At 32.0% G+C, this 27,658-nt stretch overlaps 2 protein-coding genes across 3 annotated transcripts; both read right to left on the bottom strand.

Moving 5' to 3' along the window:
• Positions 1-3,764: 3,764 nt before the first annotated feature.
• LOC108917095 (acyl-CoA Delta(11) desaturase-like) lies at positions 3,765-4,396 on the bottom strand. The gene is made up of 2 exons (XM_018723533.1): positions 4,200-4,396; positions 3,765-4,146 (listed from the first exon to the last, which is right to left on the bottom strand). The coding sequence occupies exons 1-2, from the start codon at positions 4,394-4,396 to the stop codon at positions 3,831-3,833; spliced, it is 513 nt and encodes a 170-aa protein (XP_018579049.1). The 3' UTR covers positions 3,765-3,830.
• A 1,095-nt stretch (positions 4,397-5,491) lies between these two features.
• On the bottom strand, positions 5,492-20,449 carry LOC108917101 (acyl-CoA Delta(11) desaturase-like). 2 transcript variants are annotated; one of them, XM_018723539.2, is made up of 5 exons: positions 20,256-20,449; positions 12,947-13,170; positions 6,710-6,840; positions 6,238-6,626; positions 5,492-6,184 (listed from the first exon to the last, which is right to left on the bottom strand). In XM_018723539.2, the coding sequence occupies exons 2-5, from the start codon at positions 13,158-13,160 to the stop codon at positions 5,869-5,871; spliced, it is 1,050 nt and encodes a 349-aa protein (XP_018579055.1). In that variant the 5' UTR covers positions 13,161-13,170; positions 20,256-20,449; the 3' UTR covers positions 5,492-5,868. The 2 variants fall into 2 exon arrangements, with proteins under 2 accessions (XP_018579055.1, XP_018579056.1); XM_018723540.2 differs by having other exon boundaries at positions 12,947-13,167.
• Between the last annotated feature and the right edge of the window lie 7,209 nt (positions 20,450-27,658).

Here is a 27,658-nt window from a genome sequence, read left to right as displayed (position 1 = left end):
ATGGATATGCTTCCTAAAATGCGTTCCAAAAATACTACAGCCTGTAACTTCTTTATTTTTTGGCCGATTTCAAAAATTTTTAATTAGGAAAGTAGGGTAAAAAAACCTCTATCTAACTGCGATACTGCTGTTTTTATTAATGCAATTCACGCCCAACTAGGACGCCTTTTCTTGACATCAAAACAACTGATTGGTATTAGCGATTTTTTTTCCAAAAAACAGATTACGTATTCTCGTTCAGCATCCCTCAAAACGTCTTACCACCAAGTTTCATCAAAATCGATACATCTTCAGGCGAGCACTCCATGATGTCGCGAAATGTAATACAAGCCTGTAACTTCTTTATTTTTTGGTCGATTGATTTAAAAATTTCTTTTATGAAATGTAGGGTAAAAAAACTGTATCTGACTGTGAAACTGATGTATTTTATTAATGCAATACAGGGCCAACTAGTGCTCGTCTGAAGGTGTATCGAATTTGATAAAACTTGGTGATAAGACATTTTAAAGGATGCTGAATGAGTAATATGTTTTTTGGAAAAAAATAGCTAATACCAATTAGCTGTTTTCACGTCAAAAAACGCGTCCTAGTTGGCCGTGAATTGCATTAATAAAAACAGCAGTATTACAGTTAGATAGAGTTTTTTTATCCTACATTCTAAAAAAAGGAAATTTGAAATCGGTCAAAAAACAAAGTAATTAACTTAATGTTTACGTTATCGTGAGTACCTAAATTCTATTTTAGTAATGGGTTTTCCTTAATTCGAATTATTGTCTTTATTTTGGATAACTGTCAATAGTTCTGCATGTACGTACAATGTTTGTAAATTTATTGTCGAGGTTCGTTCATTACCATTTAGTGAAATAATTAACCTTTAGGATGGTAAAATTTGACATGCAACAATATTGTATCGTTATTGGGCTTGCGTGGACTAGAATTTTTTTGTGAATAATAATCAATTATGTTAATTGAAAATAGCATACCCCAAACCTACCCCGCCCGTATAGAGATTTTCGATAATATTAATAACATGATTAGCATTTTTTTTGTACCATGAGTGTGTAAAGTATCACATAAAGGGAATTTGTTTAACAAAAGTTCGTATAGATGAGTAAGGAATAAAATGTACTAAGTATACAATCTGTTTTGAATATTGGTATGTAAGAGTCTAGCCGATTTAAGGAGAAATTCTCCTAAAATAAATATTCGTTGCGCATCGTTGACGAACGATAAATACTTATCTAATATTTTTTACTTATTTTTATAGCAAAAAATGTCGAATTCAAATTGCTGGCAACATAGTCGACATGTACTGACCAGTATTGATTATTATCCACATAGGTATAGGCCTAGAAATTTGGTATTGCTGACATTTTCTGAGAGTATATTATTTAAAACTAATTCCATTATCTCTTTTGAATTTCGTAAATGTAATATTACATGTTTTGTTTCACTTCCATTTACTATGATATATGAGTATTTTTTTTTCACACCAGGTATAAAATTGTTGAAAGACAACGACAGTGTTAGCTTTTATTATTTGTAAGTGTCGATAGCAAACATTAACAGTTCTGTGTGATTTATAAAAAGTAACAACAATAATGGGGAAATAATGTTTCCATCAGAAACTTCAAAATTTATGTTTCTCCTACTGGATACCTTTATGTATTTGAAAACTCGATATTTGATAGTTACGGACTCCTCTACCAGCGAAAATAGAACGAAATTGACGTAGGAATTCCAAAACACCGCCATATTTTGTCATAATGTTTTAAGGATATTAACGCCGAAATTAACGAATTGTTGTTGTGTGAAATTTATGTTTGTTGTTTCCAAATTTTGTTAAAAAAGGTTTTAATTATTTACTTTAGTGTAAAACTCTCAAAAATGTATTTTTGTGGAGAATAAAATTCTCTACATACTTCTGATAGGTGCGTGTAAAAATTTAAACTTACAAAAAAAAGTTACAGAAGAATATTCACAAAGGGTTGTAGTAAAATGAATGCCCTGTATGATTCAACCTAATAGGAACATAATCACTGCATACTTCATGAAGAGAAACTAAGCAACAGCTAATTTTACTCAAATCGGTTATTTGGGTTCTGAGTTAAGGAGAAAATCAGAAATAAAAAAAGAAACTTTAACACCCTCCAACTTTTTTGCGGCATTTTTCGCTTAAGCAAGTTTAGTTAAATCGACACCATTTGGGTTCTAGATTGTNCATGTACTGACCAGTATTGATTATTATCCACATAGGTATAGGCCTAGAAATTTGGTATTGCTGACATTTTCTCAGAATATATTATTTAAAACTAAATCCATTATCTCTTTTGAATTTCGTAAATGTAATATTACATGTTTTGTTTCAGTTCCATTTACCATGATATATGAGTATTCTTTTTCACACCATTTATAAATTTGTTGAAAGACTTCAATTCAACGACAGTGTTAGCTTTTATTATTTGTAAGTGTCGATAGCAAACATTAACAGTTCTGTGTGATTTATAAAAAGTAACAACAATAATGGGGAAATAATTTCCATCAGAAACTCCAAAATTTATGTTTCTCCTACTGGATACCTTTATGTATTTGAAAACTCGATATTTGATAGTTACAGACTCCTCTACCAGCGAAAATAGAACGAAATTGACGTAGGAATTCCAAAACACCGCCATATTTTGTCATAATGTTTTAAGGATATTAACGCCGAAATTAACGAATTGTTGTTGTGTGAAATATGTTTGTTGTTTCCAAATTTTGTTAAAAAAGGTTTTAATTATTTACTCTAGTGTAAAACTCTCAAAAATGTATTTTTGTGGAGAATAAAATTCTCTACCTACTTCTGATAGTTGCGTGTAAAAATTTAAACTTATAAAAAAGTTACAGAAGAATATTCACAAAGGGTTGTAGTAAAATTAAAGCCCTGTATGATTTAACCTAATAGGAACATAATCACTGCATAATTCATGAAGAGAAACTAAGCAACAGCTAATTTTACTCAAATCGGTTATTTGGGTTCTGAGTTAAGGAGAAAATCAGAAATAAAAAAAGAAGCTTTAACACCCTCCAACTTTTTTGCGGCATTTTTCGCTTAAGCAAGTTTAGTTAAATCGACACCATTTGGGTTCTAGATTGTCCCCTTGTAGTATGTAATATTTGTTAAGTTACAATCCTGTATACATGCCAAATATTATAACCCAAATTGGGATTGCTCCCCATTAACACATACAAACTTCTGATATACTGAATTTGCATCGCAAAGTTGTAAATAAAACAATCTATTATCAGAATATTTTTAATATAAATTACTTAATTGATTTTGGTTTACCTAAATAATAATTTAGCCACCGTAGTCATTATGAGAAATAACTATAAAAGTTAATACTAACTAAATTCGTACTATTTGGTACAAAAATAAAGGAACAAAGGAGCGTTCCTATAAAAATATTTAGAAATATTGCAGTTTGCAACACATCATTGCCTAATTAAATTCAACAGAATGTATCAAACTATCTATTCAAATGATTTGTTTAATTACAAATGCTTTCATTGTACATTTACAAACTAAATATCACTGGTCATAAAAATATATGTTTTCGAAGGGCTGCAGAATTTTATAAACCAAATAATTACAGACTTATTAATGAAAATCATTTTTAGTGAGATTGATATATTAAAATAAATAGAGGCATAATCTCAATCTCTGTCTTCAAGAAAACATATATTTTCAGTTATTTTATCAAAGTTAAATAGTTTTGGTTTACTGTCTCTCAAGTAGCACTTATCCACTATATGTACATAATGAAGCTACACTTTCCTGGAACTATCGTTTAAGATTTTCTGTGAGTGATAAGCGCATCCTTGTAATCTTCCTTGGGTTGGTCTTTATCGTCCCATCCCCAAATTTCATGGGTGCCATCTCCTGTTCTTAGAACCCTCTTCTTAACCATATCCTGTGAGACTGTTTTAAGGTCATAGGCCCAACCTATTTTAGCAAAGAAGTCAATGAAGGCAGCGGATAAGTTTACGCTGTATTTTCCCAACTCGGAAGTTTTATAGTCCCATGGGAAGGTATGATGGTAGTTGTGCCATCCTTCGCCCAGAGCGAGGAGAGAAACTGTCAGGTTTTCAGATGGGTTGATATACCTGCAATTGAATTTAATTAATTTAATTGATCTATTAGTTTTACGTTATCTTACCTATCATAAGGTTTATGTCCATAAAGATGAGCAGCTGAGTTGACTAACCAGGTGGCATGTAAAGTAAGAATATATCTAAATATATTAATACAGAAAGCATCGACAAAGGTTTCGTTCCACAAATACATTGGAGCCAATGTTGGAAGAATGAAGCAAGCAATGGGCATCAAAATCATATAGTAACGGTCTTTTATCATTTTTTAGGGACAATTGAACATATCAAACAATAAAATTTCTGTTACGTTGTAGTTCCTATCTAAAGTACATAGTCAATAGCCTATAACGAAACTACCTGCATATTTCGTTAATTTAATTGCCACACAAAAAAAAAGTAGTCTGTACTTTTTATGCAACATATGTTATCAGTAGTGTGTTTGCCTCCTGATCACGAATCCGGTGTCAGAATTGAGCTATCCCATCATAGGAATTTTCTAACCTCAAAAAACAGATAAAAAATTGAAAAAATTCACGAGAAAGTGCTAGGAAAGATAGAAAATATATTTTTTTCTATATTTAAATGTTCATTTATATGGTTAAGACCCCGCCGAACGTGAATCCGCGGTTAGAATTGATGGTTCTTTATCTAACATCAAAAAAACAGGTCAATTAAGGTCAGATATCACGAATTTAAAAAAATAACAGATTCGCGCCTTTGGTATAAGGAGTTTTCAGAATCGCTGATCACGTATCCGAGGTCAATTTTGCAAAATTCAATATGGCGGATCCAAGATGTCGACCAAATTTTCAAAAAATAACCCATTCGCGTTAAATTTGGTATACGGAGGTTTTCGGGGCAAAATTAACCTCGGATCCATGATCAGCGACTTCGAAAACCCCCGGATACCAAATTTGGCGCGAATCTGTTATTTTTTGAAAATTCGTGGTATTTGACCTTAATTGACCCGTTTTTTCGGCGGGGTCTTAACCATATAAATAAACATTTGAATATAGAAAAACAAATTTTTTTGTACTTTTCCTAGCAACTTTTCGTGAATTTTTGCTATTATTGACCTGTTTTTTTGGGGTTAGGAAATTTCTGTGATATGATAGCTCAAATTCTGACACCGGATTCGTGTTCAGGAGGCAAATATACTACGGATAACATATGTTGTATAAAAAGTACAGACAACTTTTTTGGTGTGGCTGTGTTATCAGAAGCTGCAAAAATACTTTTAAAGCAGTCATTTTCCAAATATTTTCTCGATTAATATATAGGGGGCCCACCAAACCCTTGCGCCTCAGGGCCTAAGACACTGTTAATCCGGCTCTGATCATTACTTAGTATNATTTAGAAATATTGCAGTTTGCAACACATCATTGCCTAATTAAATTCAACAGAATCTATCAAACTATCTAATCAAATGATTTGTTAATTACAAATGCTTTCATTGTACATTTACAAACTAAATATCACTGGTCATAAAAATATATGTTTTCGAAGGGCTGCAGAATTTTATAAACCAAATAATTACAGACTTATTAATGAAAATCATTTTTAGTGAGATTGATATATTAAAATAAATAGAGGCATAATCTCAATCTATGTCTTCAAGAAAACATATATTTTCAGTTATTTTATCAAAGTTAAGTAGTTTTGCTTTACTGTATCTCAAGTAGCACTTATCAACTATATGTACATAATGAAACTACACTTTCCTGGAACTATCGTTTAAGATTTTCTGTGAGTGATAAGCGCATCCTTGTAATCTTCCTTGGGTTGGTCTTTGTCGTCCCATCCCCAAATTTCATGGGTGCCATCTCCTGTTCTTAGAACCCTCTTCTTAACCATATCCTGTGAGACTGTTTTAAGGTCATAGGCCCAACCTATATTAGCAAAGAAGTCAATGAAGGCAGCGGATAAATTTACGCTGTATTTTCCCAACTCGGAAGTTTTATAGTCCCATGGGAAGGTATGATGGTAGTTGTGCCATCCTTCGCCCAGAGCGAGGAGAGAAACTGTCAGGTTTTCAGATGGGTTGATATACCTGCAATTGAATTTAATTAATTTAATTGATCTATTAGTTTTACGTTATCTTACCTATCATAAGGTTTATGTCCATAAAGATGAGCAGCTGAGTTGACTAACCAGGTGGCATGTAAAGTAAGAATATATCTAAATATATTAATACAGAAAGCATTGACAAAGGTTTCGTTCCACAAATACATTGGAGCCAATGTTGGAAGAATGAAGCAAGCAATGGGCATCAAAATCATATAGTAACGGTCTTGGAAAGCAAGAATAGGGTCTTCATACAGATCAGACATATCGATACCCTTTCCTTTGTTCTTGACATCGGGATGTTTGCGGCAAAGGAGCCACCCGACATGAGAAAAGAAAAATCCGCGTTTGGCATTGTGAGGATCAGCGTCGGTTTCGCTGAATTTGTGGTGGACTCTGTGATCTCTCGACCATTCTATTACAGAATTCTGTAAGAATGTGTAGGTAATTGTAATTGGTATCATATATATTTGAAGATTTAAAGATATATTACGATTCGGTGACAGCATACCTCATAAGCCATTGTGTTAAATACAGTTAAAATAATTCTTAGAGGAACATTTGCCTTGTAGGAACGATGGGACCATAGTCTGTGGGCTCCGGCGGTTACACCCAATGAGCCAAGTTGGTATAGAATAATAGCTAGAAACAAAAAAACAAAAATTTTTAAAATGGATAAAATGAGAAGCATGTGTTTCGAAAGGTTCAAATTTCCAACAATAAAAATAAAATTTGTGTAAAAATTTCATTGATCACTATTGAGGTATTATATTATATGTCAGCGTTAGTTTAGGTTAGGATTAATGATATAGGACTTCATTTAAGAAAAAAAAGTTCAAAAATAAAAATCTAGAAAGCGTAAAAAATATTTATTGGCGTGAAGTTGTATTTCTGAGAAGGAAGTACCTACCATGCCCTATTAAGAAAATTGGTAGTTTTTTATTCGAATTATTGGAGTTTTAAATTGGTATCTTATCTGCAAAAGTGGAACATTATACTTTTATTTGTTACTACACTGAAAGAAATGGGCTTATTAAACTGTTTAATTATTAATTAATCTAGAATAATGTGTGTGGCGCATATTAAAACTTTTANAGACTGTTTTAAGGTCATAGGCCCAACCTATTTTAGCAAAGAAGTCAATGAAGGCAGCGGATAAGTTTACGCTGTATTTTCCCAACTCGGAAGTTTTATAGTCCCATGGGAAGGTATGATGGTAGTTGTGCCATCCTTCGCCCAGAGCGAGGAGAGAAACTGTCAGGTTTTCAGATGGGTTGATATACCTGCAATTGAATTTAATTAATTTAATGGATCTATTAGTTTTACGTTATCTTACCTATCATAAGGTTTATGTCCATAAAGATGAGCAGCTGAGTTGACTAACCAGGTGGCATGTAAAGTAAGAATATATCTAAATATATTAATACAGAAAGCATCGACAAAGGTTTCGTTCCACAAATACATTGGAGCCAATGTTGGAAGAATGAAGCAAGCAATGGGCATCAAAATCATATAGTAACGGTCTTTTATCATTTTTTAGGGACAATTGAACATATCAAACAATAAAATTTCTGTTACGTTGTAGTTCCTATCTAAAGTACATAGTCAATAGCCTATAACGAAACTACCTGCATATTTCGTTAATTTAATTGCCACACAAAAAAAAAGTAGTCTGTACTTTTTATGCAACATATGTTATCAGTAGTGTGTTTGCCTCCTGATCACGAATCCGGTGTCAGAATTGAGCTATCCCATCATAGGAATTTTCTAACCTCAAAAAACAGATAAAAAATTGAAAAAATTCACGAGAAAGTGCTAGGAAAGATAGAAAATATATTTTTTTCTATATTTAAATGTTCATTTATATGGTTAAGACCCCGCCGAACGTGAATCCGCGGTTAGAATTGATGGTTCTTTATCTAACATCAAAAAAACAGGTCAATTAAGGTCAGATATCACGAATTTAAAAAAATAACAGATTCGCGCCTTTGGTATAAGGAGTTTTCAGAATCGCTGATCACGTATCCGAGGTCAATTTTGCAAAATTCAATATGGCGGATCCAAGATGTCGACCAAATTTTCAAAAAATAACCCATTCGCGTTAAATTTGGTATACGGAGGTTTTCGGGGCAAAATTAACCTCGGATCCATGATCAGCGACTTCGAAAACCCCCGGATACCAAATTTGGCGCGAATCTGTTATTTTTTGAAAATTCGTGGTATTTGACCTTAATTGACCCGTTTTTTCGGCGGGGTCTTAACCATATAAATAAACATTTGAATATAGAAAAACAAATTTTTTTGTACTTTTCCTAGCAACTTTTCGTGAATTTTTGCTATTATTGACCTGTTTTTTTGGGGTTAGGAAATTTCTGTGATATGATAGCTCAAATTCTGACACCGGATTCGTGTTCAGGAGGCAAATATACTACGGATAACATATGTTGTATAAAAAGTACAGACAACTTTTTTGGTGTGGCTGTGTTATCAGAAGCTGCAAAAATACTTTTAAAGCAGTCATTTTCCAAATATTTTCTCGATTAATATATAGGGGGCCCACCAAACCCTTGCGCCTCAGGGCCTAAGACACTGTTAATCCGGCTCTGATCATTACTTAGTATAGTCTCTTTACTTGCTTTATCTTATCTACTCACTTCAATTATTGCAGTAATATTGTTTAGTTTCCTGAATCGCAATCGCATCTTCGTCAACAAAATGTCTTGCAATGTATTTTATTGTGTTGCCCTCCATCATTGGTAGTTCTAAATATCTTGCTATATTTATTTTCTTCATGGCATACTGTTCTCTGGTTATACCATAGGTTTGATCATATTTTTCTGTTTATAAATTTTTTCTCACTTTTGATTTGCCTTATCTCTCCAGAAATAATTTAAAAACAACACTTCACACTTCGAATTCTTCGTAAGCATTAAAATGATCCTCAATGAGATCGTACCATGTTTCATCGTTTCCTTTCATTGTAATAAATTCTTTTATTTTTCCATCTGTGCCCAGTAGTCTATTCTTTCATTCGCTTTATGTAGATGACTAGAATTTTATATTTTCCCCCTATATTTATATGTTTTTATAACCATTGGCACACTTTCTATCCTTATACGTCGTTCCAATTCCCCGAATCTTTGTTATTCTTCTATTTTTTTGGTCATTTAGTTCTAACCTTATTTCCAAATTGGCTGCAATTTCTCTTAGTTATTTTTTTTATTCTTCCATCTCGATATCTACTTCTTTTGATATTTCCTGTTTCATCTAGTTTTCTTTCTCGTTTTGTGATTTTTCTACTTCAATCCTTATTTCCGCTCTTCGTTTAGCTGCATCTAAAAATTTTGTACTTCTTTTGTATATTCTTTTGCATGTTTCTTTGTAACTGTTGTAAACGTTGTTCTAATTTTTTGTCCCTTTCTTTATCTCATTGTTCTAATTTTGCTTCCCACTGCTTTTCTCATTCTAATTTGTCATCTCTTTTTTCTTCCCTTCGTTCTGCATTTTTTTCATTTTTATTATTTTTTTAAATATGTAAGCAGACCCATACATTTGTTCCCTCATTTCAGACATTGTGTTTGACTGTTTTCGCTCTGTTCTACTGATCCTGACCGACCGCAATTGTACAAGATGTTTACCTTTTTAGAGTTTAGTGTAATAATTATATGAATTGAAAATAAAATTGAGAGAATAAAGGAATAGATTCCAACAGTGACAAGCCGCATTTATATTTCCAGTCGACAGGTGATAGACACAGGCGATAGGCGTTGGGTGACAATACATTTATACTTTCTTCCAGTGTTACGTATTGGATGAAAGAGAAAATTCTTCAATCTTAATTAAGATGTCGTTTAAAACGCGTCGTGGCTTTGGTGTTAGAGGCTGAAAACGAAGATAGAAATACAAGAAAAAGAAGAAAATAATAGTGTTCACCTGGTAAATGCAGTTCGTGGTCAATATGGAGAATTTCATCATCTCTACAGAGATCTCAGGGACCATCCTGAAATGTTTCTTGAATTAATGCGCATGTGGATAGGGACATTTGACTTTATTTTAACAAAAATCGCCAAGGAGAAATAGATTTTACTGCGGGTGGAGCGGATGATGTCGCTTACAGTTGACGCATATCACAGATACGGGTGACATCACCGTGTCGTCTCCTGCCACCTAACCAGACTATAAATGGTAGCATTTAAAACAGTGGAAAACAGATACAAGCGACGTCGCCTGTCGCCTATCACCTGACATCCGTCACCTGCCACCAAGAAGTATAAATGCGGCCTCAAGGTACAATGTCATTGTACGTTGCCTATATGAAAGGGGTTCAATTGAAAGGGGAAGAACTTTGACAATAAATTAAAAAATCAGCACATGAAATCAAAATTTGAAGGAAAGAGGAATTAAAGAGAATATTAAGAATATTTAGTTATAATTAAAATTAAATTGATTTTTTCATTAGTTCTCAAAATTATACTCAATAGCATTATAACAAGAGTGCAGCGTAAACTGAAAACATACCTACTTACGCAAGTGCGGTCACTAGGAAACAGACCGGGAAACAAAAAGTTAGTTGATTTTGAAATTGGCAGCGAGAGACCGTTAAAAATTTTGCATCCCACAAACTTTTAATTAAAACTGTTTAAAAACTTGATGTAAAGTCGTAAAAGACAAAATGAACATTTGAAGACACATATGGTGAAGAAATACAACAATCCAGGAAGAATAAAAAAAGGTACATCTTTATACATTTGTTACATTTCAACTGTCTTCAGAGGGTAGTGTCTCCCTTTGGAGGGCCCAAACAAGAAGCTAGTACCCATTCAAGTCATATTTGTGAAGAGCTGGTAGAGCAATAAGTAAGGACAAACAGAAATTGGAACCAATGAGTACGGAAAAAAATTTCAAATGCACTATTGAAACCGGAATTGACTTCGAATGCGTGATCGACCCCGAAATTCCCCGTATACCAAATTTGGCGCAAATCTGTAATTTTTTGAAAATTCGTTAGATTATCTGACCTTAATTGACTCGTTTTTTTTTTGGGGTTAGAAAAAGAACCATCAATTCTGACTGCGGATTCACGTTCGACGGAGTCTTAACAATATAAATGAACTTTTGAATATAGAAAAAAAAAAATATTGTATTTTTCCTAGCACTTTTTCGTAAATTTTTTCTATTTTTATCCTGTTTTTTTAAGGTTAGGAAATTCCTGTGATGTAATAGCTGAACTCTGACACCGGATTCGTGATCAGGAGACAAAAATACTACGGTTAACATATGTCGCATGGAAAGTACAGACAACTTTTTTGTGTATGGCTATTATTTAATAGATTTTGGTTGACTTGAATATATAATTGAAAATAATAATGAAACAAGGAGAAATTTATAAAATGAGCCACCCTTATATAGAATTATTTCATCAGTTTGAAACACATCATTGCTAAATTAAATTCAACAGAGTTTATGAAACTGTCTAGTCAAAAGATTCGTTTCATTACAAATGCGTTCACTGCACATTTACAAACTAAATATAACTGGTCATAAAAGTATATTATGTTTTCAAAGAAATGCAGATTTATAAAAACTAAATAATAATAGGCTTATAAATAAAAATCATTTTAACTTAGATTGATATATTAAAATAAATAGAGGCATAATATCAACTCCTTTCATAAAAAAATATAATGCAGCAAAAATATTAAGTAAATAGGTCTTATTTTTCTGGAACTACTGTTTAACATTTTTTGTGAGTGATGAGTGCATCATTGTAATCTTCCTTGTCTTGGTCTTTGTCGCCCCATCCCCAAATTTCATGGCTGCCATCTCCCGTTCTTAAAACACGCTTCCTAATCATATCCTCTGAAACCGTTTTAAGGTCGTAGGCCCAACCNTATACAATAATTTAATAAAGAGTAAGGTTTATAGTTACTATACAACTGTGCTAGCAATATGCGTTTTATATCCAATATTCACCTGTTTAACTGTCACATATAGTATACAATGGTCTTATAATGGCATATAGAATTCTAATTAAGAATAAAACGCATTTCTTTCAGTGTAGATACAAAAGAAAAACGGAAAAAATCAATTTTAAAAATTTCTCCGACCCATGCATGTTTACATCAACTTTTTTTTATAATGAGGTCCCCTGCTGATTGCTGATTACTAATGTTGCCAATGCTTATACTGGTATACTAATATATTGTATGTGAAAAATGTATTTACTTTTTAAAATTAGCTAAAATTAGATAATAATGATACTGAATCCGATTTATAAGTAAAATATCGACATCCTGAATCTAATTTTAATTATAATAAACAAATGTAAAATAATTACTACTACCGGCGCTGTATGACCTCACATGAGTTTCTCATGTTTATGAACTTGGCTCGACGCAACCGACTTGCACGTATCTTCATCGAGTAATCAATGGAATTTAAAATTATGCACTATTGACAGATATACCTATTAGTATTGAAAATTGGGAACCTTCCGCCGGTATTTTTAAGTACGTAGGTGCATACCTATATTACAAATACAATAAATTTTCCAACAGAGAACAAATGGTCAAAGATGATTGGTTGCTTCATAAATATAAGTAAAATATTAAACAGACATATTGGTCAAGCTTGTATTGCAAAAGAGTAAGTATGTAGCTATTAACAATAATATAATATTTATTTTTTGTACATTTCTATGAAGAATATATTCCATGGATTGAATATACACTTTGTAAGTTCAACTTACCATATATGGATGTTGCTATCTTGGCACAAGCAAACATTAAATAAATCCCATACACAGCCACAGTATGAAGATAGGCGAAAATGATGATATTCCTCCAAACTAGTTTAAGTTTGCGGTCACTTGGTTTGACCACCTCTGGTGGAATGGCTTTTGCAACCACCTCTTCGTCGTGCTCGTGGAGAACTCCAGTAGGTATAGAAATATTTGGAGCCATTTTCAGACTGCTGAACAAAAAGAAATAATGTTCAGTCAAAATGTATTTCAAAATATTTTCGGAGAAATTTTTTTATTAAACAAATTTACAAAATTATAACGAAAATCCAAGAAACCCAAGAATACTCCACATTGGAGCTAATTTATTTTTACACATAAGTTTATGTGAATTCGTAAAATAACACCACTGAATTGTCAAATCACCATATTATGCTACTGTATTACACAAATATCATAGTCACACTTGAAAAGCAAATCGAAAAATATTTTAAATTTTCAAAATCATAACATGTTTCATAAGAATCTTCCAGTTACAAAATTACATCTAAGGTCATTATCTCTATTAGTATTGCAAAAGCATTTCAAACTTAAATAATTTATTAGAAAAATTAAACATTTTGAGTACCTACTGCGTTTTATAGGGGTTCTATATCTTAAAAACAAAGTTTATTAATCCAGACTTAAGAAAAAGCCAAGATATCATAAATATCTTATACATATACATTCTATAAATAAAGTTTTACCTTGTATAATTCGCTTTAAAATCTCCCAAGATATAAGTAACGTGAATATACAGTGTGTCCCCGGAAGGAGTAGCACCACATTCTTGTAAACTTTTTTACTGTTTTTCGAGAAAAAGTGATTTTTGATAAAAAGTTTTGCTTATCTTGCGAAGCCATGGGCAGTAATAAAATATGTAATAAAACAGACAGGACGTCTAAACATTTTCAAAATGTGAAATTTTTCTCTGAGCAAAGTTCGAGAACTCAAAAAATGCTTAAATACTCAAAAAAGAAGAATAATCACACTTTGCAAATATGAAGAAGCGATTTTTAACTATTTTAAAGCAGACAGAAATTGTAAATAATAATAATAATAATAATAATAAGCAAACTTTTTTTAAATTTAATATAATATAAAAATGGCTAAATTATTGACAGTTTCCAAATTTTGACCAAGATTTTCTTCCAAAAAGTAAGACCCAATTATTATGGTTTAGGTTTTTTGACGTTTCGAGAGACATGTCTCTTCCTCAGAAGTAAGTAGGTTTTCGAGTTTTTGAAAAGAGGGATATGTCTCTTGAACGTCAAGTAACTTAAACCGGCGACGTTGAACCGGCCCCGAAATTGTTCTATTATTAACAACTGCCAAACCAAATAACAGTAGTTTTTCTAATTAAAAAACACGAAAATACAAATTAGAACTGGAATTAACAACAACGACGAAGCAGTAGGTACTACACATTTTTTAAATCTTTTTTTTAAATTCCTGTAAAAAATCGAAGTGAATCGATTGAGTGAAATGATTGAGTACATTTTCACTCAATATTGGGCATTTTGATCATTTTACTCATTTGTGATTATATTTAAACTGAATCTGAGTACATTCACTCAAATATAGGTCCTAACGTAAACTCGTATTTGGTACACTTGTACCTAAATCAGAGTAAATGCCCTTATTACTGAGTGATCCCACCATTTTTCATATCCATATGCATTATCTTTGTCTGTTCCCATCGCCCCATTAGGTTATCTCGTGACCTTGGCGTGGAGGATGGCAGTATGGCATATGGTGTGCTTTGGAGTTGGACAAGTATCGGTTTATCTGGTATTCTAGTGAAAACTGTATTTAAATGCAGTGATTTAATTACAATAATTAAAGACAATACTTATATTAAGTTTCGATTAGTATTTAGTTAAATAAACGGATAGTTAAAATGTTATTTATTGTATTTGTAACGTACAATATAGGTTATGGCAATTTATATATCCTATCAGTGAACCAATCGATACCTACATTATTGTCTCTAAAACAAACCTGTATTGAAACTATCATGACTGTTTAGTAGTTTATATATGACAATAATATTTAAATAAAAAATTGAAAAAAATATACATTTGTTCCGGGCCGACATTATCATCACACATTAGTAGACCTAATTCCAAATAACATGGCTTTTACCCTAAAATTATACAAATTTAATAAATTACAAAAAAGTTATTACAAAATACCGATTTTCATCACTTAACTTCAAGAGTTAATATACAGGGTGTTTGGAAAAGTTGATACAAAATTTAAGGGGGTGAAAGTAGAGCCAAAAATAGTATAAAAAGTTCTATAAACATTGGTCCTCCGGAGCATTGTTACTGAAATATGGCCCTCCTAAGGGGTCTTATCATTTGGATATTTTTTTAAATTATTTTCTTTCTGATTAAGATAACGCAATGAAAATTGTAAGTAATAATCATACCATAAGGGTCTTTAACTACCACAAGTTTTATCAAAATCGGTTGTAAATAAGGATAGTTTTGTAACTACTCTTAACAGAAATTTTTCGAATTTTTTTTATTCCTTTTAATAATCAAGCAAATAATATTATTTTTTAATGAATTAGACTTTTTTGAAGAAAAAATGTCATCGAATTCTGCGTAGTTTAGTCAGAAATAATTATTTTTTAAATAATGTTTGGCTCAGAACAATAACATTTTTTAAAACATTTTTACATAGTAGGCATCTTTCATAGTGACAGTTTCATTGTAATGGTACTAATGATCACAAAACATATAATACAAGAAGGTCGTTTTCATAATATCAAAATCGAAACACCACTGACATTAAAGGACAACAACTGGCTCCCTCACTGTGTCTGGCCNAGACATATCAACACTCTTTCCTTTGCTCTTGACATCGGGATGTTTGCGGCAAAGGAGCCATCCGACATGAGAAAAGAAGAATCCGCGTTTGGCATTGTGAGGATCAGCGTCGGTTTCGCTGAATTTGTGGTGGACTCTGTGATCCCTCGACCATTCTATTACAGAATTCTGTAAGAATGAATAATTGTAATTGGCAACATATTATATACAGGGTGATTTTGAATAGAGTAGCACAAACGCTACCAGTACATCTAGATGAAAAAATAAGGCGAATGAACTAAATATACCTTAGACAAAAGTTGCACTCCTGAGGAATTACAGGGTCTTGAATGTTGTAGAGCCAACCAATATTTTCTTCAATTTATCTTGAACGATGTGGCGTAAATCATTTATATTTTGTACAGACATTTGTCCAGTGCGGACACATACTTTCTATTAATATCGTTTAAATATATCCACCAGATGCGCTGCTGTCGACTACATGCAACAAATTACTCCAAAGAATTTTTCACCCTGTATGAAATTACATATTTTATTTACATTTTCGGACGTAACAACTAAAAACAAACATTTTTTCTCTCTTGCATTTTTCGATAAACGCAATAGTTATTTTTATAGATAATTTACGAAAAACATACTTCGGAAATTTTACAGCGCCAATGGTTGCAGTAACAAACACATCAACACACCATTCTGTAATAGCAAAAAAAACGCCTTTCTCGTAAAGTAATTTTAATAAATTTATTTAGGAGTATTCTTTATGTAACAAATAAAATTATTTTAAGTGTCTAATTTAAGTAATAATATCTAATTTAATACTACCTACTGTAATCTCGAATGTAATACTACAACATAACGTTATTTTAAAGTAAAAATTTTATAAAGAATATTTTGAAAGTAGTTCCGTTCCCACTTTCCTTTGAACACAATCTAACACGATTTGTTTAAGGATAAGTATGGGAATACTTCACCAACATCATAGTTGCTCCTGGTAAATCGGAAACAAATTTGCTGAGTAAACAATTTGCTATTTTTGTGTTGATGTGTGTGTCATCAACGGTTTCAAATAATAGTTGTTTAATTATGGCACATTTTACTAACAATGAGTATGTTGATATGCTCCAAATATTTTTTGAATGTCACAAAAATTGTGCTGCCGCAACAAGATTGTCCCATGAGAGATATCCAAATCGCCGGATTCCCCACAGGCAAACTTTTTCAGCTGTGGATAGAAGGTTGCGAGAAACTGACCAAATTCAACCTAAGCGTGAGGGTAATGGTCAAAGACGGCATATCAGAAATGTAAACTTTGAAGAAGCTATACTTATCAATTTAGAAGAAAATCCTTTTACGCCCTTTTCACCAGCNCAGTAATAAAATATGTAATAAAACAGACAGGACGTCTAAACATTTTCAAAATGTGAAACTCAAAAAATGCTTAAATACTCAAAAAAGAAGAATAATCACACTTTGCAAATATGAAGAAGCGATTTTTAACTATTTTAAAGCAGACAGAAATTGTAAGAAATAATAATAATAAGCAAACTTTTTTTAAATTTAATATAATATAAAAATGGTTTAGGTTTTTTGACGTTTCGAGAGACATGTCTCTTCCTCAGAAGTAAATAGGTTTTCGAGTTTTTGAAAAGAGGAATATGTCTCTTGAACGTCAAGTAACTTAAACCGGCGACGTGGAACCGGCTCCGAAATTGTTCTACTATTAACAACTGCCAAACCAAATAACAGTAGCGTTTCTAATTAAAAAACACAAAAATACAAATTAGAACTGGAATCAACAACAACGACGAAGCAGTAGGTACTACACATTTTTTAAATATTTTTCTAAATTCCTGTAAAAAGTGTGGACAGAAATTGATACATTGTTGAGTAAAATTCAGTGAAATTTGAATGAAATTTTTTGTACACAGACGATATCATTTCTTCGTTTATGGTGGCAACAGTTCCATGAAATTTTTGTTTAAATAAATTAATGTTATCGTCAAAATAGTTTGAATATTCTTTTTGCTTTAGGTACCCTCATGAGAAATAATCTAATGGGGACAAGTCGGGTGCCCATGAAGACCAAGGTATTGGTCCATAACGTACGAGCCAGTTGTTCGGGAAGTGAACGTCAAGCCAGTGTCTTGTTGAAATATTAGTTTTCTTCTGAACTTTAAATTTTCGCTATGTAGTTCTGCCAAAACAATATTATTGATAATTTCCAAATATGAATTTTGATTAAGATTTTCTTAACAAAAGTACGGACTAATTATTTTATGATATAATATTATGCCACATCAGACACTTTTTAAAATTTTTCACTATGGGTTATCAATCGAATATTTGGATTATGTTTTCCAGTATCTACAATTTTGAGAGGACACCAACGCCATTAGTTGATTCGTCAGTAAATAAAATCTGGTGATGAAAGAATCTGTTTGCAATAAGTTTCTCGCCCATTGTTAAACAAAAGTCCAAACGACGATTAAACACTGGTTTAATTGGATAGATTTTGTTGTCTACTAAAATTCTTTAAATATGAGACCTGCTAATTTCTATATTTTCTGACCTTTGCCTGAGTGACAACTTTGGATTATCTTGTACAGAGTTCATAACCACAACAGTAGCAGCATCGTTATCATCTGTTCATTTTTATCTTTTTAATATTCTTTACATCATCAGTGGTGCCGAATTTTATAATTAGCTTGCTCTACGAGTTATGGATACTTTTCATAAAAAAATTATATTGCATATCGATATGAAATATTACCGATTCCATAACGTTTCACAAGATAAATTCGTTGCTCCAAGGTTAGCATTATTAATAAAAATTATTCGGCGCATAGTTAATAAAAATAGATATGTTGACTTTGACATTGATAAGGAAATATCCATGATGAGTTCATGTCAAGCTGCCTAGGTTTTTAAAGCCTTCTATCAAATTCGCACTATTTTTATAGTTTGGATTTCGATTTCCTAGAAAATTTTCAATTACTTCCTTAAAATATAACCATGCTGCTTTCTTGTTTCCATTTATTTTAGTAACAAAAATGTGATCCTTTAACATCTTACGGATCTGGGGTCCATCAAAAATCCCTTCCGCAACTTCGCATATATTTAAAACATTGACGCACATAATAATTGAAGTCGAGCTACTATAGTGGTGCAGGTATAAAAATGATACGTAAACAAAACACAACGCACACACGCGACTAGCTGGAAAGCCAGTGTCTTGTTCTCTAAAAACGTTGTAGTTCCACAAACAATTTTCATCTGTTTATGTCAAAATCAAAGTCTTCCTTACATTTTTAACTACTACTAACAAACAGATGATAATGGTGTCACAATTGGGAAATCAGGAGTACCTAAGATGGTCATAAGAAGTTTTAATTTTTTTTGATAGTGTTGCACCCATTTTATATTTATGCACTTTTTGGTAGTAATACTAGACATAGTAAGTTACATTATTTTTTCTGTGATTGTACCTCTGCGTGAACTAAGAATAAAATCTAGAAAAAAAATATTTTTATTTTTTTTAATAGTAAGTAAGACAGAAAAATTCTATAAAAAATATATAATGTAGACTAATGTTTTTTCTAACGAACAGTTTTTGTTTCATTAAGATAGCTGCAATAGTTTTCGAAAAAAACAATTTTGAAAAATACCCACTCTAGCGCCTATTTGATCAATTATCACCAGAACGCAGCGAGATGCGAGGCTGAATTTGTGTCAATGGTAGATTTATATCTTGCCGATGTTACCACACAAGTCATTTTCAAAATACCTTTCTTGGGCCGCTGACCTTATCTTATCCTGCTAGACCCTTTATAAATATATTATTCTATTCAGGTATGTTTTGTTGCTTTTATCATTTGACCGATACAGGTGTGTATTCACATACTTCCTAAGTACCTATTCAACGCTACATTTAAATTTACTAAAATTATTGTACAGAGAATTTAGGTACCTACATTATATTTTAAAACTAATTTACATGATACTCATTAAGTAACTATTTCATATGTGAATGCACATATCTAAAAAATTAATAAATTATTTAATATGAATATATAGCAAAACATAACAATTAATTTAAGTTTAATAATTGCCTAGATATATTTAAACAAATTGGTCCCGTATAATGAAAGCAACTGTACCAATCAATATTTTCCTTATACATAATACTCTATTTTACTGGGTACTGTTTTGCTTGAAATATTAAACTGGTAGAACTAGTAGAAAAATTATATTACGAGTATGAATAGGTAAATTTTATAGTACCCACACATTTTTGGTAGGTATAAAATCTACCTATGTAAAAACTACAAGTTAATGACATTACAACAAAAGTTGAATCTAGGTAGGTTGAAATGTTGTTATGTACCTATGTGAAAAAAAGGAAAGTGCAAATATGAAAAGAAAAATTATAACCAGAAACTCACCCTGATATGAAGAAAAAATAATCCAAGAGCAGAGGTCCTAATGTAAAAAAGTAAAACTACACGCAAATTACAAATGAAAGATGTAAATAAACTAACTACAAATTTGGGATAAATGCTCTTATATAGTAAGAAAAAGACGTACACTCTGCGCATGAAAAGTGAGCAATTGCGATAAGATTACGTTCAGCGTGCATCACGAAGCAAAATGCACTAGGTCCACGTGGAGAGTCTTAAAGTCTACTCCGTTCGGCCTAGACCGTCACGACAATGCGATTCCTCGATATACAGCATCGCCTTGGTATAGATCGCCTGAATCACGGGATATCTTCTACTGGCCGGCCTCGCTTTCATGGCGGCTTTTCACTCGGTGGCGTGAAAAATAAGATAAAAAGTTTTTATAACATGAGCCCGTCCGTATTTTGTTTTTTAGATATAAGTTAAAGATTTTAACATATTTTGTTTTTTTTCTTGGTGTTCAGATAAATTTACAAAATAATTTTGAAACAATATTGCCGCGAATGTGTTATTTTTTGGAAATTGAATTTTGCAAAATTTACTTCGGATCCGTAATCAGCGACCCGGAAAACCCCCGTATACCAAATTTGGCGCGAATTTGAAAATTCGTGATAACTGATCTTAATTGACTCGTTTTCTTGAGGTTAAAAAAAAACATCGTATCTGACCGCGAATTCACGTTCGGAGGGGTCGTAACCGTATAAATGAACATTTGAATATAGAGAATTTTTTTTGTATTTTTCCTAGCACTGTTTCGCACTTTTCCTATTTTTAACCTGTTTTCTGAGATTAGGAAATTCCTGTAATGTGATAGCTCAATTATGACACCGGATTCGTGATCAGGAGGCAAAAATACTACGGAAAACATATGTCGCATGAAAAGTACAGACATTTTTTTGTGTGGTCACAGCCATTTGTGTTTCTAACAATATACAGGGTGATTCACAAATTATCTAAAAAAAAATTTGGAAATAGGTGCGGCATGAGAAATGGAGTCAATATCGTAAAAAAAAATTGTAAAATCTTTATAGTTTCAGAGAAAAAAATTATTGAAGTCGTAGTACATTCAAACATTACATAGCTGGATAACTGTAGTCTCTAGCGTCATTCGCAAAACGCGGGGAGAGTCACGTGACTCAGCGACTCCGAATACTGAAATCCGATTTTACAATCGTCGTTGCGATAGTGTTTACCTGTTATCTGTGGTGTTTACAATAATTTTCTAGTAGTTAGTGTCAAAAATGGTTTGCGTGTATAGCCACTAGTTCATAGAAACTGAGTGAGACGGACCCAAATGTGTTTACACGTCGGTGAATAAAGTTTTGAACAGTTGTTGTAACATCGGGTATGTCAAATTATTTTATTATTTAAAAACACAAATTAATTTTATTAATTAATAATAACAGTAACGGCAAAAGCAGTTGAATTTGCTGATATAAAATAAGTGCTGTAAAATTCTATTTATTTCTTTCCTTGCAAAAGTGTTTGTCCGTTTTTATCGCACTCTGTCACCATGCCAGTCGCATTGTGCGAGGTCAGGTTTTACAATGGACCAGTTTCCAGTGCCATGCAGAAGTGTATTTTTAAATCATTTTCGAACTGCCATTTTTTATTTTCTCTTTACAAAATTGTATTTGTAAGAGTTCCCTGTACATCCAAAATTTTTTTTGGATAAATTCTGAATCACCCTGTATACAAACATAGGGCCACAAATGCTTCGTTTTCGTGACACAGGGTGTTCAAGATTGCAAAAAATATATTTTTTTATTACCTTGAAAGTGAGTAGAGATACTTACGTAAAACTCGGTGCGGCTTATGATTAAATAGTTTGTCGCAATATGTCTCCCTAATAAGTATTACTAGCCATTAGTGGTGGAGATATGGGTAAGCAGTTTAATTAATTCGACAAATAAAGCACGAAACTGACTGCAGTTTTGAAAGCAGCATGCTTATCTAGGTCTAAAACAGCTGGAAAATCAAAGTTAGCAGAAATTATATTGAAAATTGTTCCCCAGTGTTATTTAAGTTCACCTCATAAACTTAGATTCATTACACAGCCCCACAAAAAAAAGTAGGAGGGCCGAAAGACAAGTATCTATATATTTTTGCTCTCACTGAATCCGAATCTGGTGTCCGTTTGACCGTTACCACCGACCTATCTCGGTGGTAACGGTTTGACCCGATCAGATCTGGGTTAATGTTAGTTCAAGATCAAATGCAAATAATCAATTGCCAATAAAGTACATACCTATACGGTTTTGGGGTCGCTGAATCCGAATCCGGTGTCCGTATGTAACCTACGACTTTATTCTCTTATTCTGGTGCGTCTAGAATTATTTTGATTGTACGAAATTTTCGCGTGAATGTGGCTCAAATAAATATTTAGAAAAATATAAAATGTTATTCACATACAATGTTCTAGTGGCATAGTCTATAGGGTCTTGTAGATTAGCCAATCCCTTCCGTAGACACTAATCAAAATATATAGATCATCCGTTGGTTTTCTCAATTGTGCCATAGTAATTTTGAAACCGGTATAATATCTGGTGGTTCTGCTGAAGAATTATCTTGGCTGTTTACTGGAGATTGTGGTTGTAATTTAATCCTGATCGGATCCGTTGACTATTTATTCCTCACAATATCATTAATTATAATTTTTAATCATAACCGACCTTTAATATTGTTTTGGATTCTTGGACTAATTAGTTCCTCCATCAAAAATGTTACAAAGTACAAACCAATTGCATAAACAATATCAATTTTGTAACATCCTGTTTAAAATTTCTTCTCGATATAACAATAATCTAAATAGACAATAGAAAATAGAAAACAATAATATTTGTGGCAACTAAGAAAATATATTTCTGAAAGGCTTAGTATGAATATCACAGTATTTTTTTTAATTCAAATTATCTTTAAAAAAACTAACTGAAAATGTATACGAAGTGCTAATATATATTTCATCAAAACAATGTATGTGGTTTTTAAGTTTTTTTCCTCGAAATAAATAATATTTTTTTCTGGAAGTATTTTAGAGTATTATGGAATCACAGTCATTATGGAATTATTTGATATTTAGGGTATCAAATTGTGCAAATTTGAATATTGAAATATAATATGAAAAAATGATGGTGTTAAGTAGGTATGTTCTATTATTCTACGAACCTTTATTTTTACTTTCATAAAAACATGAAAGTGTGATATAACCAATGTAGTTTTTACTTTTTTTAAAATAATAACAATACATTTTTAGTTGTGGTTTACTTTTATAAACTACAGAACTCAAAATATTTTTAAAATCTGCACTTCTTTCTTATTTATTGACGAGATACAGAATGCAACTTATATACTGAAAACTATTGCAGAAATTATTATTTTATGCGAAAAGATCGCATTCACCTGTTTTATAAACGGCTTAGTTTTCGAGAAACAGGGTGTTAGTTTTTGAAGAATGTAATGTAACATCTCTTTTATACAATAATAATTATGGAAACCAGGGAAACTGGGACATGCTGCCACTAAGAAATCTAGAATGATGTCACGGGGTATTTTTGACACTCGACAGGTAAATTTGATCCTCCATTGTATTTCAATGAAAAGACGACCCTTCGAAATATCATTTTTTACCATAGAATGGAACAATTCCATAATAACTATAAAATTACTTGTTTTACAGGAAACATTTGTGGGAACTTTGTTTCATAAATTCGATTTTGAATACAATTTCGTTGTCAAAGAATTTAAAAAATCATTAACTTTGAATTTTTAAATTTTCAGCGGGATATTGCTTCAAAAAAGTTTTCTATTCCCATAATTGTTTTGAAAATTTGATGACATATTTAAAATCGTATTTATAACAAACATATTTTTTTTGAAATTAGTAATATCTAATTGTCTGTAATTATTTACTTGTATATTTTTTATTTAATTAAGTGCCATTTCTTGCAGCAACACCCAATTAAATAAAAATTGTAATTTCAGAGCTACTCTCGATTTATTTAAATATGATAAGTTTATTTCAGGGTTAAAATTAGTAAGTTGAAAATACTTCGTTACCTATCTAAATCTATTGGAACAGATCTTTTTTCTACGAAATACAATTAGGAATTAAATGTTCTAATCGAATTATTAAAATTCTGTCGTCGAATTTTGAGATTTTTAGTGGATACATCCTCTAGTATTTGTGTTGCTATTTGACCTAAGGAAATATTTGCACAGGTAAATGTTATATTTTATTATATTTATTTTTAGTATTTAATTTTTAGTTATTTGTTAATTTGTACTCTCGTATTCGCGACTGGAAATAAGTTACTTATATCTACATATAAGTAATTATACTGGCACCAGTTTGTAGGCACGCCCCTGGCTAGGCTACTAAAATATACGCATATAAAATACATATTCACAACCCAAATTTCATTCAAATTACTAAAATTATTTTGGCTATATTTTGAAAAACGAGAAAATACAAAACTTTCAAACCCTGTATTTCATGAAAAAAAATTTCCATTCCTAGAAAAATTCATCATGAGCGGCGACACATTTTTTTTTAAACATCACGTTTAAATTCAAAATTAATAAAAAAAAATCAAATAAAAACGTAGCATTTGTGAAATCTCTGTGAAGTTGCGTTGTGACAAATTCCAAATGCAAATGTCATTGTGTTGAATCACAATTCATATGATTTAAATAAGTTTAATACAGCGTCATGTCCATAATGCCAAATTATAAATTCACCCGTTATTGTCTTTATTTAATAATACCTATTTATTATTCGAATACATACATATAAAATTTTATTATAGAGAATTACGGATTCTATTAAAAAAATTTAACGTATATGTACTTGGTAGAAAGGTGGATAGTTCCTGTTTTGAAGCCATTTTTTACATAACATAATTAACATAATATTCTTTGTTATTTTTTCATTTGCTAATAATAGTTTTATGAATATTTTATAACCAAAATGTAACTTTTAGAATAAACCAACTATACACAGTGTGGTCACTTTGAAGCTGTACACCATTAGTATCTTCCGAAGTAGGACATATTATAAAGAGTTGGTTCAATTACAAAAAAGTTACAAATTTTCATGCCCAACTTGACTTTCCTTATTTCTTCCATATCATTTTTATTATTGAATGTAGAGTAATGAAAATCGGTATGTATACATAAGTTGATATATTCCATAACATTTTATCAATACGTTTTGAAATAATATAAATGTATACAGGTCGGTATAGGTACTAAAATTGTGTCTATTTCCACTGATTAAATAAGCCACTTCGCTATTTTTCTCATATTTCTACCAAAACTTATATTGTCGTATTTCCAGTTCCTTCGCCTTCAAAATTCGCTTATCTTTCCAATCAGCTCTGCACACCTCAAGAGATGGGGCGGATAGCTCCATCCATGACGTTGTTGAGTACGGTATTCGCCTATGCTTCCAATTTTCTCGCCGCCGCCATCGATTTTACTCGAACCCTCCAACCACACCTCTGCACACAGCAGATGGATGCCCGCCAAGAGTGTATACTCGACATTATTACATCTATGTACGTATCGCATAAATAAATTATTATCTTGTATTGTATAATTCTAAATCTAATATACATGCTCATTATTATTTATCTGCCCAATAAATAATTTTTAAATAAATACATTTTTTTTTATAAAAGTTATTCCGATCCGAGTTAGTCGCATTTTAAAAGCGTCTTGCTCCAGCTTTTCGTCTAGTCTGTCCTACCTACGACGAAGATCAATACGGGTTAACTAGCTCTATAGTTATCACTCACTCGATCTCATACAGGGAACCTATCCTAAAAAACTAGCGCTAGCCATCTCTTAGATAATAGAGTCACAGAACTGCAGTGTTAGGAATAGTGCAAAACATTATACAGGGTAAGTAGAAACCCTCTGCTATAACTTTTAAGGGTCAGTTAAAACCCGGACTTGAACTCACTTCACTGCTTATCCCGATGACTTGGAATAAACTAGAGGGTGGACTATCTTCCAGAGTCCAAAGAAATCCAGTGATGGCAGAAGAACGCTGGCTCAGAGCTACTCTCCGGACTCCATCTTTCTACTGATGTCAACAAAAGGCGCATGAACCAACTGGATATCCCCTTATCAGCGAGTGGGTGCTCACTTTCCCGGCACAAATGATTAAGCGGGTCCTTGATCAATTAGTTTCGTCGCACATAATAGGCCCCATACACGATCAAACAATTTGCGCAAACTTTTGTTGTACAGCATAATGTTGTACAACTTGGTGATGGTACACGATACCACAGTTTGTGCAAATTTATTGGAAATAGGCAATTTTTTATATTTTTAAGCAGTTTGTTCGCGCCCGAATGGCATCGTTAATTTTGTTCTTAAATTAATTTTGTTCTTAAAAATGTCTACAGAAGCAAATAATTTGGACTAAAGACTGGTTGAAAAAGAGGGAATTGCAACATTCATCTCCCTTAGACTATAAAAATTATTTAAGGATGGATTACACTACTTTCTTCGAAATACTGAAACTGATTACACCTCTTATTATCTTATTATTACGTTGTACAACACCTTCAAACATCCATATACACGTTCAAACCTGTTTGAGCAAGTCACGCGTTGCACAAATAATTTCAAACAAGCTCGAATTTACTCAAACTGTTATGTACCTGAAGTTCCAAAATCGTATTTATAATGATTTTACAAACTAAATTATGACTTCTGTGAACGAAAACAATACTTCCCCATCATCGGATATTAACCACCCTTAAAACTTAGTTACATGTATTTTAGAAAATTAGCCCCGTATCACCCTATATTTGACAGGTTGTTAACATTACTTTTATACTGATTTTAAAGAAACATTCGGATCTTTTGTCACTATCGGAGGACACCCTGTCAACAACCCTTAAAACTGTCATTACTTATATTTCCAATCAAGCTTAAAAAGCCACATTAAATTTGATTTAAAAAGTTTAATTTTAATTTATATCCATTTACAAAAACTATTGCCGCCCTTTGTTGCCACCGGAAACTACCCTATCACTATGAACTACCCTCGGAAAGGTCCAGTATTTTATTCCAAATATCAAGAATGCTATCACATTAAATATGTCTTAAAATTTTGCGATAACATTTATATTGACTTATAAATACTATTACTGCCCTTCGTTGCCATCAGAACCCACCTCGTCAACTACCCTTAAACAGGTAATATCTTATATCCCCTGTATAAGGCTGAAAGCCATAATAAATTTTAAGTAAATTGTTAAAATTATATTTGTATTGACTTATAACAACTATTAATAGCCTTTGTTACCACCGGAATGCACCCCAACAACAACCCTTAAATCAGTTGTTTATTATTTCCCCGTTATCAAGCTTAAAGC

This window comes from Anoplophora glabripennis, unplaced genomic scaffold (genome assembly GCF_000390285.2).
Source record: "Anoplophora glabripennis isolate ALB-LARVAE unplaced genomic scaffold, Agla_2.0 scaffold45, whole genome shotgun sequence".
NCBI lineage: Eukaryota > Metazoa > Arthropoda > Insecta > Coleoptera > Cerambycidae > Anoplophora > Anoplophora glabripennis.
Note: the sequence above shows the minus strand (reverse complement) of the source record. Positions and strands in the feature narration are given on the sequence as shown.